Source organism: Culex pipiens, chromosome 2 (genome assembly GCF_016801865.2).
Source record: "Culex pipiens pallens isolate TS chromosome 2, TS_CPP_V2, whole genome shotgun sequence".
Classification (NCBI taxonomy): domain Eukaryota; kingdom Metazoa; phylum Arthropoda; class Insecta; order Diptera; family Culicidae; genus Culex; species Culex pipiens.
The window spans coordinates 141,698,779-141,717,961 of NC_068938.1; the positions used below are offsets into that span (position 1 = coordinate 141,698,779).

Consider the following 19,183-nt stretch of genomic DNA (forward strand, 5'->3'; position numbering starts at 1 on the left):
AAAATATTGTGTCAGTCGCAGCAATTTTTCGGTGCCAATTTTCCACTATCGAACCATATTTTCCAGCTTCAAAAGTGCGTAATTTCGGAATAGCAGTGTCGGTAGTTTGGATTTGAGGTGTTGGTTGAGGGAATTGGCCCATTTTGGATGGTGTAGATTGAGGTTGAAGAGTTGTTTTGAGAATTTGCAGCTGCTCCCATATTTTGTTCCACCACCCACCTCCCCCCCAGCTGCGTTTTTTTTCTGACAGGGTTGTTGTTGGCACCGGCACCCGACCACACAGTACCAGGGCAGGTGCCGCCGGCTGCTCCAGGATGAGCAGCAAGGACAAGGACAACAACACCTTCAACAAGCTGAAGCAGTTTTTTCGCATCACCAAGACCAGCGGAGGTGAGAATTTTGCAATGTTTTGATCCGATACTAGCTGAGTTTGGTCTGTTGTTTTTTCAGCTACTCACCGTGACCGGAACTACTTTCCCATCAGTGCGGAGTTGGAGCGGGAACTGCAGCCGGAAACGCCCGTCGGTCAACGCTGCAAGGCTCTGAAGGACTTGAGCGAGGATGTCATCAAGTACCGGCTCGAAGTGGACTCGGTGCAGCTGCTGTGGCACCTGACGAAGGACCTGATTGTCGGGAACAAGTCCACCGAGCAGCGGCACGTCGCGCTCAACTTTTACTGCAAGCTCATCAAGGGTCAGTACGACAACCTGAAGCTGATGCGGGCCCAGTTCTTCCGGGTGATTGTGTCCCACGAGGAGCCCGAGGACATTGCCTACCGGCTGGAAATGCTCAAAAGCCTCACCGAAAACGGCAAGAACATCCAGTACTTCGAGAAAGAAATCGGCTCCTTTCTCGTCCAATGGATCTCCCAAATCGACCAGGCCGGCCTCATCGTTCCCCTGCTCGAACTCATCGTGAACCTGGTCAAGTACAACGCGGCCAGCCTAGAGAAAAACTTCCTCGTCGGAATCGTCAACTACATCTTCGATCTGACATGCCGCGTCGAAGACACCCAAACCATCCTGCTGTCCCTGACCGTACTCGACTGCCTCCCCGGGTACGCCATCATCCCGAACGAAATCCTCACCCTGTTCATCGTGATCCTGTGTCGCACCGTAAATCGCGAAGCGTACTGCCAAACCTCGTGGAAGATCATGAAGAACCTGTTTGGAACGGCGCTGGGGCACGCGACGCTGCTCACCATGTGCAACATCCTGAACGATCGTACCTTTTACCGGGACGAGGCGCTGCTCCGTGGGGCCATCTTTCACACCAACATGGGACTGTGGGGCGTGAGCGGATCGGCCATCCTCAACTGTCCGCCGTCGATCGTGCTGACGAGCTTTTGGAACGTAAGTAACGTGGCTCAAGTTTGTAAAATTAAACTAAATCCACCTTCTTTGCAGGCCCTCAAAAGTGAGCACGTAGTGGTTACGTTCGAGGTGATTCTCAGCATTCACCGGCTGATCCAGAAGAATGGCCCAGAGCTAAACGAACCCACGTGGGACATCATTTGCGACATCATGACGGAGATCTCGTCCAACCTGGCCAAGTACCGGCTGCCAAACGATAACCACGTTGTGCGGAACTTTCACGAGACGCTCGATGTGATCGAGGATCTGCTGCAGCGGAACGACATCAGTGCCGACCCGGACAAGATCTACGGGTTGATTGAGAAGGTATCGAGCGAGCGGCCGGAGGCGTCCGTGAGGCGCTTGATCGAATACATGACGACGAAGATTTCGGCAACGCGGCCTGAGTGGCTGCTGGAGTTGTGCTCGTTTATGGACCGGTTCTACAAGATGAAGGGTACGATGATCCGGATTTACGCGGTGCAGGCGTTGGTGAAGATTATGAACATCAACCGGGCGGCTTACGAGGAGGAGATTCTGGACCGGATCGTGATGGTGCATTTGGCTGGGGTTGTGCACGAGATGGATCCGGAGGTGAGGACGGCCGTCGCGGGGGCGTTGATCAATTTTATCATGCATTGTGACACGAAGCGCTGCTTGGAGTTGTTGGAGATTGTGGGAAAGATGCTGCAGCGTCCGTACGATTGGTACGCGCAGGATCGACGCGTCGTTACCTCGGTGCGGGACGTGGCGGACATTATCGTGCTGGTGGATGGGTTGATTGAGATATTCGGCGTAAAGTTGTACCGGTTGCCGTCGGCGCACGCAATCCGGGTGTTTCACCTGCTGCTGCGTCAACTCGAGCTGCACTATGAAAGGCCGATTGTCTTCCAACGGGTGAACGTCGTTCGGTACAACATTTTCAAGTGGATGTTGAAGGCCCGAGCGAACGCGTCGTTCCACGTGGGCTACCCGGAGACGGACAAATCGACCAAGATTCGGTTCAGCCTTTATTTGGGCGTTGAAGGGCCGTTTCAGCATCAGAGCACTCAGCCGCCGCAATCGAGCAGCGTGGCCGGACAATCGGGTCAATCGTCGAGTCAGCTGAACCTGGCCCAACAGCAGGACGCCAAAGCGGCTGACGCAATGCCTTCGGCAGGGTTGACCACGATTTCGATCAAACGCGGTTGTCAAATCATTGTTGATTGCCTGCGCGAGGAAAAAGACTGGGAAGTTATTCAGCTGGTTCTGTCCGAGCTGCCCAACATCATGGAGAACAAGGCCCTGATTCAGGGCAACGACGTGGACTCGCTGGCGAAAACGCTGTTCCGGATGTTCAACGATCGGATGCTCACAGACAAGTTGATCTTCTACACGAACAAACCTACCCAAACGGACATCCACGATCTGGTGCTGCCCGTGTTGGCCAGTCTCGCAACATACCACCAACACTTGGAGTTCCTCACCAAAAAGAACATCATCGACGTCCTCAAGAACGGCCTCATCTCTCGACGACCCCAAATTTGCATCCAAACCCTGACGGTCCTTCTGCTCGAGATGCCCGATCCTCTGGTGCCCAAACTACCCAATCTACTCTACGAACTCAGCAAAATGACCACCAGCATAACGGTGGCCGTTCCGGTCCTGGAGTTCCTCTCAACCCTAAGCCACCTCCCAAACGATCGCATCGCCAACTTTGTCGTGGTCGATTACATGTACGTCATGGCAATGTCCTTCCCTTACACGAACCCGTACCGCTACGACCACTACACCGTATCGCTGGCCCACCACGTGATCGCCGGCTGGTTCCTCAAGTGTCGGCTGCCATTGCGCAAAAACTTGGTCTACTACATCGTGAAGGCCCTTGACTCGAACGTGCACACGCCCTTCCAGGACGGCTCGAGACCCCGCGCCGATTTCTCCCAGGTCAACGAAGATTCCTCCAACCGGAAGCGCAGCTCCAGCCTAACCGAGCAAGGCTCCAAACGTCGCGGAGCCGGCGATCGCGCCACAATCCAGCAAGCGCAACAAGCCCAACAAAAGACCAACCAACCCAACTTCAACAGCGACCTCTACAACTTCCACTCCGAGCTCGCCGAAACGTGCATCGACTTTATGGCCAACCACACGTACTCGCCCTGCTCCGGCCTAGCGAAGCGCAGTCCCGCCGCCGAGTTTCTCCTCCGCGGTGGGCAATCCAACACGTGGCTCCTCGGCCACAATCTTGTTACGATCACGACCAGCGGCTGCTCGGCCATTCCGCTGCGCAACGGACTCTGCGATCGGTGCTTCACCATGTGCAAGGACAGCAAGTCCTCGACGACGACGACGACGACGGTGGCGGCTTCGGCGGCTGCGGCGGCAGCTTCGTCTGAACCGAACACCGCCAGCACCGGATTGTCTGCGGATTCGAGCTCGAACAAAGATTCGGGCATGGGCACCGGGGTCCTCGAGTCGCAAGCCGCCGTCAACAAAAGGTATACCAAAGCAAGTTTGCAACATAGTAGGTAAGAGGATTGGTTTCTTTTTGTGAGTGTGTTCATTTTGCTGGGGTTTTTTTTTTGTTCTGTTTTGTTGCGATTTGCATGTTAGAGTTAGATAGTTTCTAATTGGAATGCAGCTTGCGCGCATAGACGATTGCGAGTTATTTCCCAGAATTAGGTTAGATAAAAGAATTACCGCGATGGTACGACATCTTTTGAAGAGTTTAGACTGTTACTGTGTTGGTTTTAATGGTTCTAAAGTACAGTCATTCGTAACATTCGAAACAGTTTACAGATGAAGCAATTTTTAAAAAATCATGGAAAATTAATAATTTAACATAGGTTCTGTTACAGTACCTAAGTTAAACTGTTAATATTCTATTTATCTGGAGTTTTTTTTTTTTTTCAAAAGATCCAATACACCAAATTTCCAGTTTTTGCTTTTTGGGTGTTTTTGAAACCACCTTGAGTCAGGGGTATCAAAAAACATCCAAAAAGTAAAAACTGAAAATTTAGTTTATTGGACATTGAAAAAAACTCCAGTTATTTTCTTTGTAACATAGGTGATATGAATGTTGACGATACGCATAAGTATGCCATGACTTGATGGATTTGTTGAAAAAACCATTCTTGTTCCCTTCGTTGCCCCTGCAAGACGTGCTCTGCCTATAATGAAAAAAATTGCAAAATTCCTATATTCTACGTCAAAATCGTGATATGGCAACATTAGAGTCACGAAGGGATTAGATGCTGTTCCCCTACTTAATAAGAAAAGGAGGCAAAACTCCTACAATAAAGGAATTTTGAATTTTTTTCTTATTTCAGTGTAATAATAATTCGCTTTTACCTTTATACAGTAACTGAGCTGAGAACGTAGCCCAGTCACCGAATGTTGCTCGTTAACTGGGCTGAACAAAAAATAACGAGGGGACCACCGATGCATAATATTTTCCAGATGAAATATAAAAACAAAAGTTACTCAAATTTATTCACATTGCTTACTTTTCATATTTCTTTAATTGTAATTTGAAATTAAACAAAAATTTGAAAAAAGTTTTTTGCCTTCCTCACCTCAATGAGGAAAGGCTATAAAATCACTCGAAAAATGAACTTCTTTATTCGACCTCCTAGACCCACTTTCACGTATACCTATCGACTCAGAATCAAATTCTGAACAAATGTCTGTGCGTGTGTCTGGATGTGAGTCCGTGCACCGAAAAATGTGCACACGATTATCTCCGGACTGGCTAGACCGATTTGGACCGTTTTGGTCTCATTCGATCCGTCTTGGGGTCCCACAAAACCCTAGTTAATGTTATGAAGTTTAGTGAAGTACTTCAAAAGTTATGCTAAAAAACGATTTTAGCTAAACTTCTGAAGATTGTAAAAAGGGTGGTTTTTGTAAGAAACCCCGTCATGCTACATATTGTTAGAAAAGTATTTGAAAGACTATTCCAATGCATTCAAAAGATTGAAGATCTAACAACCCCATCAAAAGTTATGAGCACTTAAGTGTTATTTATACACTTTTTTGAGGCCGGATCTCAAATATTTTGATGAAAAAGCTGTCCGGGTCTATCATGCGATCCATCGTTGGATAGGTAATTAAAAGACCTTTCCAATAAGCCCAAGAGATTGAGGATCTGACAACCCTATCAAAACTTATAAGTACTTTAGTGTTTCATATACACTTTTTTCAGGCCGGATCTCGGATATTTTGATAAAAATAAGTGTTATTTTTACACTTTTTTGAGGCTGTGTAGGGTATTCATGTTTTATGTTTTATGAATGCAAGGAAGGCACCAACCACCTAAAGGTGGATTAAGTAACGTTTTTATTTATTGAATATGATTTTGCATCCATCAACCCCTCGGTCATTTTGGTTTGTTTTGGTTTTTTGACGTTTGTCTGTTTTTTAACTGGGCTACGGCCCAGTTATCGAGCGCCCAGTTAAAAAGCAGCCCAGTTAAACAACGCCCAGTTACCGACCAACTACTGTATTTAGCTTTTTGAGTGCAAATTTTAACTTTTAATATAAAGTTTTTCAAGGAAAAAATTGACTTTGTGTGTTCGTGAGAGATTTGTTGCCTGCCAAGATTAGGACCAGCGGGCATTCGAAGATAGAACTTATGGTTCGGAAATTGAGGAAAAATAAAATGTTAAAAGTGCTTTTTAAACCATTTTATTCGCATTTTTTCGAAAATTTGGTGAGATCAGCCCATATCGAACTTTGTGATAAATATTCTACCTTGCTCCTTACTAAATACACGCTGGTCCCAGTTTTTCCTGATGAAATCGGAAGTTTACAGATATGTCGACGACCCGTCTGGTTCTTGCTCTATCTTTAAGCGGGGCAAGATTATGCCCAGTGACCTCGGAATTGGACCGCAAGGAACTATGCACAAAAAATCGAATCAAGCGCGGATTTTTTTTTAATTTAAAAAGAATTAAACAGAATTCAAAAATTGAAAAATAACAAATTTTATTAGATTCAAAAGTTTAAAAAAAACTCCAATTTGAATTTTTTTTTTAAATTTAGGCCGTTGAAAATGCAGGCCAAGGTTGCATGATACTGATGATACTCGTCGGTTGACAACACCCAGGCGAGGAACATCCCGGAAGGAGCCCAACTACATCCGTAGTGCTGTTTGGACAAAACAGCATGGCTCTGGTTCCTTGCAAGTGTCCTATTTTCTTACCTCCACGTTGGCTTGGTTTAGTCATCATGATGACAAGGTATAACATAGCTGGTGGCCTGTGGAAACGACTCGTAAACCTTTGACCAGCGAGGGTCAGAGTAGAGACGGCTAGAAGAAAGGGGCGCGTCAATGTGGGAAAGGGAAGTAATTTGTGATTGTAGACGGTATTGTTTTGATTCGCAGTATGTTGAGTCAACTGCTGTGGATGTACCTGAGCATCGCAGAACGGGGTTTCTCTTCTTTCCATTTCAGCTATCAGCTATCTTCTGTTTATTTTGTTTTCACTGATTTTCTAACGCGGCTTCTGTTTACTACTCTCCATTTGATTTCGATTTTACTCATTTGATTCTCTTATTTCTCAACGCTTTTCCACTCTATTTTACCAATTGATGCTGCTGTAACAAACTGTCTGCTTTCCTTAATTTGGAAGCGATGTCAATTTTGTTTATCATGTGCCTTTTCTTTATTTATCTATTTGAATAATTTCTCATTTTCCCTGTAAATTGCCCTCAATACAATCTAAGCTTGTTCGTTACCTCAATTTATTAACTATTGTTAATTTCTTTATCTACTTCATAAATTACTAGCTTTCTTTTTACAATTGATTCTTTACATAGTATATTTCCTTCACTGTCCATTGTTTTGAAACTTCACCTTTTTCTTAAGCAAGTGAGGTTCGAGCCCTTACTCAATTTATGGAATGATTAAAGGATTAACACAAATATTACTATTGTACTTTTAAAAAACTTTTATAAAATGCTTAGGACCAAAAATTGTAACAAAACACCGCGACATAAGAAATAGCAACATATTAACACGACTCGACACTAGGAAAGATTTCAGGAGAAAACAATACACAGTAAATTAACAATTAGTTTTTGAACAGTTTTTGCTTTAATGAAAGTTGATAGGCACACTTTAAATGGTTAGGCGCTTATACTTACATCAAACCCTACGTAATGTACCACCCCCGGCCGAGTTAAAATGCGTAACCGGAAAAGAAGGTGTGCATGCCTGGCACGAACACTCAAAGCGTGTTCTAGCGTGTTGCTCGTACTGACTCAGAGCAAGGGTGAGATGTAGGTGTAAGGGCAGTGCGTGTTCGTCGGGAACCAAGTGCATAAGATCGGTCAAGGCCCGTTCTTACACTGAAAATTGCGAATTGCGAATTTAGGCCGTTGAAAATATTTTGCAAAAAAAATAATTCCAAAAAACTTCAAGATTTCTATGAAAATAGAAATCTTATCAACTGAAAACAATCTAAAATGCATTTTTCTGCATTGCTACACATATTTAGCATGTTTGGGCTTGTTTTTTAACGTTATGATTTTTTTTAATGAAATTCCAATGTACAGCACCGTAAAAAAAATATTTTTCGCATAAAACAATCGTCAATACTTAGACGTTTTGGAAACTAACGATGACAAAACAACTGAGCAGGTGTATAATGCAAACGTAATTCGTATACGATTCGAATTGAATTCCGATTGAGTTGACTTTTACTAGAAAGAGATGGCAAATCTAATGCGAACAAAACCGCAGCTGCCATGTAAACAAACTTCGAATGTGTTGGTAAATCTTTGACTAGACAACAACATCGAGTGGAGGAATGAAAGAGAAGAACGAAAAACGATTTTCCCCTCAAAATAGGTACATGAAATTCCCGTCCGTGAGTAGGAAGCGCTCATTTTGCTTGCAAAATCAATGCATTTCGAAAACATTTTAAAAACATTGAGTTGTTTCTATAGTTAAAAATTGCTGAATAATTTTCGAATCGAATGCAGCAGAAATCGTGCCGATTCGATTTGAGGGAAGGAAGTTATAAGCGTTTGACGGATGACGCAGTAATCCAGGGCCTTCGGCCCGGGTTTTTTGGAATGGCACCCCAGTACCTTCGAGTAAGACGTAGTCTACGTCAAAACCCCTTATTTGACCCCCGCGATGGGCTTGTTTCGGTGGCAAATTTGCTACCCTATAAGTTCGAGCAGAAACTTGCAATAGAGATTATAAAAGACCCGGGGGTCGTGAAAGTGGATGGTTTGATTCACTTAAAATAATTTTTATTTGTTTAGGTAAAGGTTTTATCTATTTTTCCTGAGTAGGTGTAGAGTTTTTATGGCTTGTTTTTTTTTAATTTTCACAAATCCGAGTAGTTGAATTCTGAGAAATAACACACGATCCGAGCTTTGCCAAACAAATTCAGCTGGGTAAATCGCATACATTTTACTCCCACGCTCCCACCTATATTCGATGCCCCTCAAACTAATCCCCCTTATCATCCCGCACAACCAGCGCAAACGAATCCGACAGCACCGATCTGGTGACGACCAGCTCTTCGACGTCCTCTTCAACACCAGCGGCGCTTTCAGCATCATCAGCTGGAAACGCCACCGGCAATCGCTTCTTCCGCCAGGGCTCCCAGGAGGGTGGCTACTCGTCGAGCTCGCTGGAGACGCTGTCCCGCCGGGGCAGCAACCCGGATCCGACGGCGGCGGACAGCGGTTCCACCGAGCAGCAGCAGACTCCGGCAGCGACGCTCACCAGCAAAAAGGCGGCGGGTGCGACTGCTGCTACGGGGGATGCCGCGGACAAGCCGATTCAGCTGTGCGCGTGCTCTTGCACGGGTTGGGCGGAGATTTGCATTCGACGGCCGACAGGAATGCTGTCCTGGATGATGAGGGTGCAGAACCAGATTAACTATGATCAGTCGATGGGAGAGTTTCCGCTGCAGGACTTGACGACACTGTTTGTGCCCAGCCTGGACGGAGGCATCGTGGGTGCGGACTTTTTCGGGCAGGTTGTTCCGACTGCTGGTGGCGGGGAAGTTCCACCGGCGGTCATTCCCAGCAAAGAGTTGGACGTGGTTGCAGGTCCATCAGCGGTTCAGATTCCACCGGCCACGTTGAAGGCTACCAAAGTGTCCATCTCGGACGAGGTATTTGAGATCCGGAAGGACGAAGAGAGCAGTGACATGGGAGAGGACGAAGATGTGCTGGTTGAGCCGCATGAGGCTACTATTGGGACCACGACGGGCCCGATCGATATACCGCGGCACGGGGCGGTTGCAGAAGATGCCAACGAAGATGAGGACGATGTGGCATTTGACGATCCCGAGGGAAGGTCACGTAATCCGGTGCGTCGAGTAAACTCGAGTCCCGAAATGAGCTCCAACTGGAAGAACCAGTTCTTGAACAAGATCAACAGCAAGGAAGGCGAGGGTTTCGAGGGACCGATGGAAATGGAGGTTCAACAGAAGAAGAAAAACTACGGGAAAGGCGTCAGCTGTGAGGCGATCCCGGAAGAAATAGCTGGATCAACGCCCCCAAGTGGACCTAAAACTACCACTCCAGCTCCTCCAAGTGACAGCTTGACCGTCCGAGCGTCGGGAAATGTCAGGCAACAGCCAGATTTCACCACATCCGGAGCGACTCTCCACCCGTCGGCCTCTCTGCCGGAATCCTCCGAGGCAGAACCATCAACCACATCCGCCCCAAAGAAGCAACACTCTGCCGACGACGCCATCACCGGAGGTCGCCTCGAAGCGACCAGCTCGTCTACGGAGACCATTGCTTCCCCAGCGATGATGATGAATCCGATAGCCCAAACCCTTTCCTCGTCCTCTCTTAACCTTAAACTCCCGATGGAGAAAATTACCACCAAACCGCCTCAATCCCCTGCCCCGCTGTCCCCGCGCCTCCTCGCACGCAACGCCATTAACGGCAAACTGTCCAACTCGGGCACAGCCTCCCCGGCGTTCCCCGCCATCTCCGGCGCCGGGACCATGCACCCCACCTCGAACGAAAACGACTTCCCCCGCGGGCGCTCCAAAACCATTTCCGTAGCGCGCGAGCACTACAGTCGGGACAACCTCAAGTGGGGCGGCTACAGTAAAAGCTCTGCCCAGTCGCGCCTCCGCGGTGAACAGGCCGGCGGTGGTGGTGGCGGTGCCGCGACCCGCTCCGTCATCAGCCCGAGCTTCGTCTTTCTGCAGCTCTACCACAGCGGTCAACTCAACTCGGAGAAGCCCATCCTCATGGACAAGGACGCCAGCGATCGGGCCATCCACCTGCTCGACCTGATCGCGCCCTTCGAAAAGCACAAGATCGGCGTCCTGTACGTTGGACCCGGCCAAGCCGGCAACGAGGCGGAAATCCTCAAGAACCGCTTTGGAAGTCTGCGATATGCGAAATTCCTCCGCAAATTGGGCACCCTGGTCGCCATCAAGGAGGCGAAGGAGCAAAACTTCTTCATCGATCTGGAGTGTAACGGCAAGGACGGGAACTTCACGTACATCTGGCAGGACGACATCGTGCAGGTGACGTTCCACGTGGCGACGCTGATGCCGAACCACCGGCACGATCCCAACTGCAACGAGAAGAAGAAGCACATCGGGAACGACTTTGTGTCGATCGTGTACAACGAGAGCGGCGACCCGTACGACCTGAAGACGATCAAGGTAGGTGTCGTCAGATTGGAACGAAAGAATTTAAGAATTTAAGAATTTAAGAATTTAAGAATTGAAGAACATGGTGTCGATGTCTGGAAAAGTCAGGGAAAACCTGGAATTGTCAGGGTATTTTATTTGACCTGGAAAAGTCAGGGAAAGTCAGGGAATTTAAAGCTGGGTCAGGGAATTTCGATGATCTGAAAAATATTACTACAAAATTTCATTTCTTTTTGAAAATTCGCCCTTGATGATGTACCTATTTGAATGTCTTCCAGGCCAAACTTTGCAACATTGATAATATTTAATTTATAATATTGGTCAGTCCGGAAAGAACGCAGAACTCCATATAAAAAATGCTTAAGAAAAGGGTCACGATGAGAAGCGCGTAGCTTGTGTGCAATATGTTTAGGTTTAAAAATCAAATAATTTGGATTTGATTTGGATTTCCGTTCAACCGAAAATTACAAATTACTAGCGCACACATGGTGGGACAATATGAGGCAGTTGCCCCACCATTTTCAGAGATTTGTTCTAAAACTGGTCGTTTGCTTAGCATATAGGGACCATAGAGAAAATCATACGTTATGTCAGAAAAATTTAATGATTTAAAAAATCAAAAGTTAAAAATTCGAACATTTGAAAATTTAAAAAAATCTAAAATTCTAAAGCATTAAGATTCCATTGATATTTTTGAATTGTTGATTTCTTAATTTTTAAAATTCTTATTCTAAAATTCTAAAAAAAATGTTAGGCTAGAAATTTTCCAAAATTTCACTTTAGTATTTGTCATCTAAATTTTTATTTTTCTCAAAATTAAACTGTACTATGATTTAAAATGATCCAAAGTATTCTAATTCTGTGTAATCTAAAATGTAAGCAGTGATGGTGAAATGAAATTAAAAATTAAAGAATTAAATTCAAGAATTAACGAAATAAAACAAAAATTTATATAAAAACGAAATGTTACGGACTACACTTAACTCATTTTTAAACATACTGACTCTGAATATTTAATTTCTTTAATGTTTTGAGTAATGTTTTTTATCCTTATTTATTGTATTTTTATACTGGACACATTCAATTTTAATCTTGTGAATCTTAATCATATTTCAAACTTTTCCTGAAGATACAGACATTTGGATGTAACAAAAATTATTATTGGGCATGTTCCAGTGGGTGTACTGTGCTTCTATCCCAAATATGAGCTTGATTGGACGTAACAGAAGCTTCTCCGCTTTTGAACTCTAGGGTGGGATTCAACCAGTAGATTTTTTTTTAATTTGAACATTCTTGAAGAAAAAAAAAATCTAAACATTCAAAAATTAATGCTCCAACATTCAAAATTGGATTATTCAGAAATTAGGAAGTAAAATTGGGAAAAATAGTATTAAAAAAACCCAAAAAAAATAATTCATATAAAAAAGAACTTAAAAGATCCAAAAATTTTAAACCAAACATTAAAAAAATCGGAAAACAAAAATCAAAGATATCAATAGTCAAAACTAATAAATAAAGTTAAAACAATCAAGAGAACAAAAAATTATTATTTTTAAATTCTTAAATTCTTAAAATCTTAAGAATTTAAAAATTTAAGAATTTAAGAATTTAAGAATTTAAGAATTTAAGAATTTAAGAATTGAAGAATTTAAGAATTTAAGAATTTAAGAATTTAAGAATTTAAGAATTTAAGAATTTAAGAATTTAAGAATTTAAGAATTTAAGAATTTAAGAATTTAAGAATTTAAGAATTTAAGAATTTAAGAATTTAAGAATTTAAGAATTTAAGAATTTAAGAATTTAAGAATTTAAGAATTTAAGAATTTAAGAATTTAAGAATTTAAGAATTTAAGAATTTAAGAATTTAAGAATTTAAGAATTTAAGAATTTAAGAATTTAAGAATTTAAGAATTTAAGAATTTAAGAATTTAAGAATTTAAGAATTTAAGAATTTAAGAATTTAAGAATTTAAGAATTTAAGAATTTAAGAATTTAAGAATTTAAGAATTTAAGAATTTAAGAATTTAAGAATTTAAGAATTTAAGAATTTAAGAATTTAAGAATTTAAGAATTTAAGAATTTAAGAATTTAAGAATTTAAGAATTTAAGAATTTAAGAATTTAAGAATTTAAGAATTTAAGAATTTAAGAATTTAAGAATTTAAGAATTTAAGAATTTAAGAATTTAAGAATTTAAGAATTTAAGAATTTAAGAATTTAAGAATTTAAGAATTTAAGAATTTAAGAATTTAAGAATTTAAGAATTTAAGAATTTAAGAATTTAAGAATTTAAGAATTTAAGAATTTAAGAATTTAAGAATTTAAGAATTTAAGAATTTAAGAATTTAAGAATTTAAGAATTTAAGAATTTAAGAATTTAAGAATTTAAGAATTTAAGAATTTAAGAATTTAAGAATTTAAGAATTTAAGAATTTAAGAATTTAAGAATTTAAGAATTTAAGAATTTAAGAATTTAAGAATTTAAGAATTTAAGAATTTAAGAATTTAAGAATTTAAGAATTTAAGAATTTAAGAATTTAAGAATTTAAGAATTTAAGAATTTAAGAATTTAAGAATTTAAGAATTTAAGAATTTAAGAATTTAAGAATTTAAGAATTTAAGAATTTAAGAATTTAAGAATTTAAGAATTTAAGAATTTAAGAATTTAAGAATTTAAGAATTTAAGAATTTAAGAATTTAAGAATTTAAGAATTTAAGAATTTAAGAATTTAAGAATTTAAGAATTTAAGAATTTAAGAATTTAAGAATTTAAGAATTTAAGAATTTAAGAATTTAAGAATTTAAGAATTTAAGAATTTAAGAATTTAAGAATTTAAGAATTTAAGAATTTAAGAATTTAAGAATTTAAGAATTTAAGAATTTAAGAATTTAAGAATTTAAGAATTTAAGAATTTAAGAATTTAAGAATTTAAGAATTTAAGAATTTAAGAATTTAAGAATTTAAGAATTTAAGAATTTAAGAATTTAAGAATTTAAGAATTTAAGAATTTAAGAATTTAAGAATTTAAGAATTTAAGAATTTAAGAATTTAAGAATTTAAGAATTTAAGAATTTAAGAATTTAAGAATTTAAGAATTTAAGAATTTAAGAATTTAAGAATTTAAGAATTTAAGAATTTAAGAATTTAAGAATTTAAGAATTTAAGAATTTAAGAATTTAAGAATTTAAGAATTTAAGAATTTAAGAATTTAAGAATTTAAGAATTTAAGAATTTAAGAATTTAAGAATTTAAGAATTTAAGAATTTAAGAATTTAAGAATTTAAGAATTTAAGAATTTAAGAATTTAAGAATTTAAGAATTTAAGAATTTAAGAATTTAAGAATTTAAGAATTTAAGAATTTAAGAATTTAAGAATTTAAGAATTTAAGAATTTAAGAATTTAAGAATTTAAGAATTTAAGAATTTAAGAATTTAAGAATTTAAGAATTTAAGAATTTAAGAATTTAAGAATTTAAGAATTTAAGAATTTAAGAATTTAAGAATTTAAGAATTTGGGAATTTAAGAATTTAAGAATTTAAGAATTTTAGAACTTTAGAACTTTAGAACTTTTGAACTTTAGAACTTTAGAACTTTAGAACTTTAGAACTTTAGAACTTTAGAACTTTAGAACTTTAGAACTTTAGAACTTTAGAACTTTAGAACTTTAGAACTTTAGAACTTTAGAACTTTAGAACTTTAGAACTTTAGAACTTTAGAATTTCAGAATTTGGTAATTTTGGTAATTAGGAATTAAGGAATAACAGAATTTAGAAATCAAGAATTTGAGAATTTCGAAATTTTGGAATTTAAGAATTCAAATAGGACACAAGTGACAATTTATCAAATTCAAATAGATTGAACAAAAACATAATCAAACGAAAACTGCAATATTCACATTTTGTACAAGGTGTTTTTTGATCATCCAAATTCTCCCACACTAAATTCACAGGGTCAATTTAACTACGCCTGTGTGGTGATCGAACCGATGGAGCTGGACAGCAACCGCGTCTTCGTGCTGGCTCGGGACGAAATTGCGCAGCACGTGAGCGCCAAGCCCAAGATTGTGTCCGATTCGGGCGCACCGCTTCTGGCCCGCCAGATGGCACTGCATGCAAATGTGAGTGGCATCTTCATTTGCAGTTTATACACTTTCTCACCAACATTCCTTCTCCTCCATCTCATTTCCAGTTGGCTTCACTGGTGTCGCAATCGCTCAAGATCAAAAACCAGAACCCGTACGCATCCAACTGGCTGGAGCGGCTGCGGAAGATTAAGAACATACGCGCCAAGGCCGCCAGCAGTGTGGACACGCAGGAGCAGCAGACTACCGGCAGTGGTGGGCCGGTTCGTGGTCCCGGCGGAAGTGTCGGATCGGCGCAGGATCTGACCACGGCCTCGACGACGCGTGGCGACGATTTCACCGTTTATACTCAGTAGAAGGAAGGGGATTGTTGTGGGGGGTTACGAACTCCGTTGGAAGGAACGATTCAATGCACCCCGTTCTACTTTGCGTTACTTTTATTGCTTAATGTGATGTGCACTTTATTGGTTGCTGGCAAAACGCCTCTGGGCATGTTCATAGAACGGAAGCTTGGAATAATAAAGAGACCATCAAATACTGTTACAACAACTTGTTTTTTATTAGTTTTATTTGGTAAAAAAGTGATTTATGTTATGACAAATCTGCTTAAAGATGAATGGCTTAATGGTTGCGGCTTCTGTCTCTCAAGCAGATGGTTCAGGGATAATATCTCGGTAGGTTCCCTGAAATTTGGAATTATAGAATATGAAAAAAACAAGACTGGAATCAGGTGGGATTTGAACTTGCATCCACAAACTACGGTGATGAAATATTGAGAAAATGCATTAGGTTGTTCTTGTTTTTCGTATGGGACCATCCATAAACCACGTGGACACTTTAGGGGGGGGGGGGGTATGGCGATTGTCCACGCTCCATACAAAAAAGATTTTTTTTGTATGAACAATTGTCCACGAAGGGGGGGGGGGGGTTGAGAATCCCAAAAAAGTGTCCACGTGGTTTATGGATGGTCCCTATGAAGGAAAGGATGGAACAACAATACTTGACGGAAGCCATGGTATGCGGAAGGGATATCCATGAGCATGACACTAGTGGAGCTGACAATCTCAGGTTGCAGAACTGGAAAAAGGCATGCACGCAGAACTTATTTACACTATTTACACTATTTTACAAAGGATCTGAGCTTTACAACCAGCTTACAGAGGCTGCAAAAATTTCGAGCAAACTTTTTTATGCTAATCTGCTTTATTTTTTGTTGATAAAAACACGAAAAGAAATTAGCGTGTGTCAACTATGTGGGACATTCTCCGACACCTTCTGTGTCGGTTAATGGAAGACCCCTTTTTTTTTTAATTTATATTTATTCAAATTTCTTTTCCATGTACATTCATTCAGTTTAAATATTATTGAGTGTCCAATCACAAACGATGACTTTTCACCTCAATTTTAAATACTAGCAACTTTCATTTATTCATGAAATATTGTAGCTTTCGCTATTCAGTGATTTCAAATGTAGGAGGTCCTACATGTACAAAAGGGAAAAGGGATACCTTAAAACTAACTTATAAACTATATAAAGAGCGGATCAATGCAGCTGAAGACTGCAATGATTTTTGTCGAAATGCATCAATTATCTTATTGGACATAACATCCAAAGTGTCAACTTCGGCTAATTGATGAAGTTCACTGGTGCTGAACCAGGGAGGAAGTTTCAGAATCATTTTCAGAATTTTGTTCTGAATCCTCTGAAGTTTTTTCTTCCTGGTTAAGCAACAGCTTGTCCAGATCGGCACAGCATAAAGCATGGCAGGTCTGAAAATTTGTTTATAAATTAACAGTTTATTCTTGAGACAAAGTCTAGAATTCCTGTTTATAAGTGGATACAAACATTTAATATATTTGTTACATTTAACCTGGATACTTTCAATGTGATCCTTGTAAGTAAGGTTTTTGTCAAAAGCAAGTCCAAGATATTTCACTTGATCCTCCCACTTTAAATTTACCTCATTCATCTTTATAATGTGATGACTTTTTGGTTTAAGAAAATCAGCCCTTGGTTTGTGAGGGAAAATAATAAGTTGAGTTTTTGCAGCATTTGGAGTAATTTTCCATTCTTTCAAATAAGAATTGAAAATATCCAAGCTTTTTTGTAATCTTCTTGTGATGACACGAAGGCTTCTGCCTTTGGCGGAGATGCTTGTGTCATCAGCAAAAAGTGATTTCTGACATCCTGGGGGCAAATCAGGCAAGTCAGAAGTAAAAATATTGTATAAAATTGGACCCAAAATGCTTCCTTGAGGGACGCCAGCACGTACAGGTAGTTGATCAGATTTGCTATTCTGATAACATACCTGCAGAGTACGATCCGTCAAATAATTTTGAATAATTTTCACGATATAAATCGGAAAATTAAACCTTTTCAATTTCGCAATCAAACCTTTATGCCAAACACTGTCAAATGCTTTTTCTATGTCTAGAAGAGCAGCGCCAGTAGAATAGCCCTCAGATTTGTTGCTTCGAATCAAATTTGAAACTCTCAACAACTGATGAGTAGTTGAATGCCCAAGGCGAAATCCAAACTGCTCATCAGCGAAAATTGAATTTTCATTAATGTGCGTCATCATTCTATTAAGAATTATTCTTTCGAATAATTTACTAATAGATGAAAGCAAACTAATGGGCCGATAGCTTGAGGCTTCAGCAGGATTTTTATCCGGTTTCAAAATCGGAATTACTTTGGCATTTTTCCAACTACTGGGAAAATATGCCAAATCAAAACATTTGTTGAAAATTTTGACCAAGCTACTTAAAGTTGCTTCTGGTAATTTTTTAATTAAAATGTAAAAAATGCCATCCTCACCAGGGGCTTTCATATTTTTAAATTTTTTGATAATAGATTTTATTTCATTCAGATCCGTATTAAAAACTTCATCTGATGAAAATTCTTGTTCAACAATATTCTGAAATTCTATTGAAATTTGATCTTCAATAGGACTCAAAACATTCAAGTTGAAATTATGAGCACTCTCAAACTGCTGAGCAAGTTTTTGAGCTTTTTCCCCATTAGTTAATAGAATATTATCACCATCTTTTAAAGAAGGGATGGTTTTTGAGGTTTCTTAAGAACCTTTGAAAGTTTCCAAAAAGGTTTGGAATAAGGTTTAATTTGTTCGACATCTCTTGCGAACTTTTCATTTCGCAGGAGAGTGAATCTGTGGTCAATAACCTTTTGCAAATCTTTTTGAATTCGCTTCAGTGCAGGATCACGAGAACGTTGATACTGTCTTCGGCGAACATTTTTCAGACGAATCAAAGCTGAAGATCGTCATCAATAATGGGAGAATCAAATTTGACTTGGACTTTAGGAATAGCAATATTCCTAGCATCCAAAATTGCATTAGTTAAAGATTCCAAGGCTGAATCAATATCAGCTTTGGTTTCTAAAACAAAATCATGATTTAAATTATTCTCAATATGATGCTGATACCTGTCCCAATTAGCTTTGTGGTAATTAAACACAGAACTATTGGGTCTGGTAACTGCTTCATGAGAAAGTGAAAAAGTTACTGGAAGATGATCAGAATCAAAATCAGCATGAGTCACTAAAGGACCACAATACTGACTTTGATTTGTCAAAACCAAATCAATTGTTGATGGATTTCTAACAGAAGAAAAGCAAGTTGGCCCATTCGGGTATAAAACCGAATAAAGACCAGAAGTGCAATCTCTGAATAGAATTTTACCATTGGAATTTACTTTTGAATTATTCCAAGATTGGTGTTTGGCATTAAAATCACCGATGATCAAAAATCGAGATCTATGCCGAGTAAGTTTATTCAAATCCCCTTTGAAATAATTTTTATTTTCCCCAGTGCATTGGAAAGGCAAATATGCAGCTGCAATCATAATTTTCCCAAAAGAAGTTTCAAGTTCAATGCCCAAACTTTCAATAACTTTTAACTTAAAGTCACGTAACGTGCTATAAGTCATACTACGGTGGATAACTATTGCAACTCCACCGCCATTTCGATTCATTCGGTTATTAGTTATAACTTTATAATCTGGATCACTTTTCAAATAAGTGCCAGTTTTTAAAAATGTTTCGGTTATAACAGCAACATGCACGTTATGAACTCGTAAAAAGTTGAAAAATTCATTTTCTTTC

At 39.7% G+C, this 19,183-nt stretch overlaps 1 protein-coding gene across 2 annotated transcripts; it reads left to right on the forward strand.

Moving 5' to 3' along the window:
• LOC120425789 (tuberin) lies at positions 1 to 15,609 on the forward strand. 2 transcript variants are annotated; one of them, XM_039590397.2, is made up of 6 exons: positions 1 to 390; positions 451 to 1,352; positions 1,407 to 3,859; positions 8,827 to 10,990; positions 14,929 to 15,096; positions 15,168 to 15,609. In XM_039590397.2, the coding sequence occupies exons 1-6, from the start codon at positions 315 to 317 to the stop codon at positions 15,414 to 15,416; spliced, it is 6,012 nt and encodes a 2,003-aa protein (XP_039446331.1). In that variant the 5' UTR covers positions 1 to 314; the 3' UTR covers positions 15,417 to 15,609. The 2 variants fall into 2 exon arrangements, with proteins under 2 accessions (XP_039446331.1, XP_039446332.1); XM_039590398.2 differs by having other exon boundaries at positions 1,407 to 3,829.
• Positions 15,610 to 19,183: the final 3,574 nt, after the last annotated feature.

Bases quoted from the DNA above. Each gene is read 5' to 3' on its own strand.
- LOC120425789 (XM_039590397.2), top strand. From the start codon at position 315: ATGAGCAGCAAGGACAAGGACAACAACACCTTCAACAAGCTGAAGCAG. The intron at 391-450 runs GTGAGAATTTTG...TTGTTTTTTCAG, and splicing joins CATCACCAAGACCAGCGGAG to CTACTCACCGTGACCGGAAC. The intron at 15,097-15,167 runs GTGAGTGGCATC...TCTCATTTCCAG, and splicing joins AGATGGCACTGCATGCAAAT to TTGGCTTCACTGGTGTCGCA.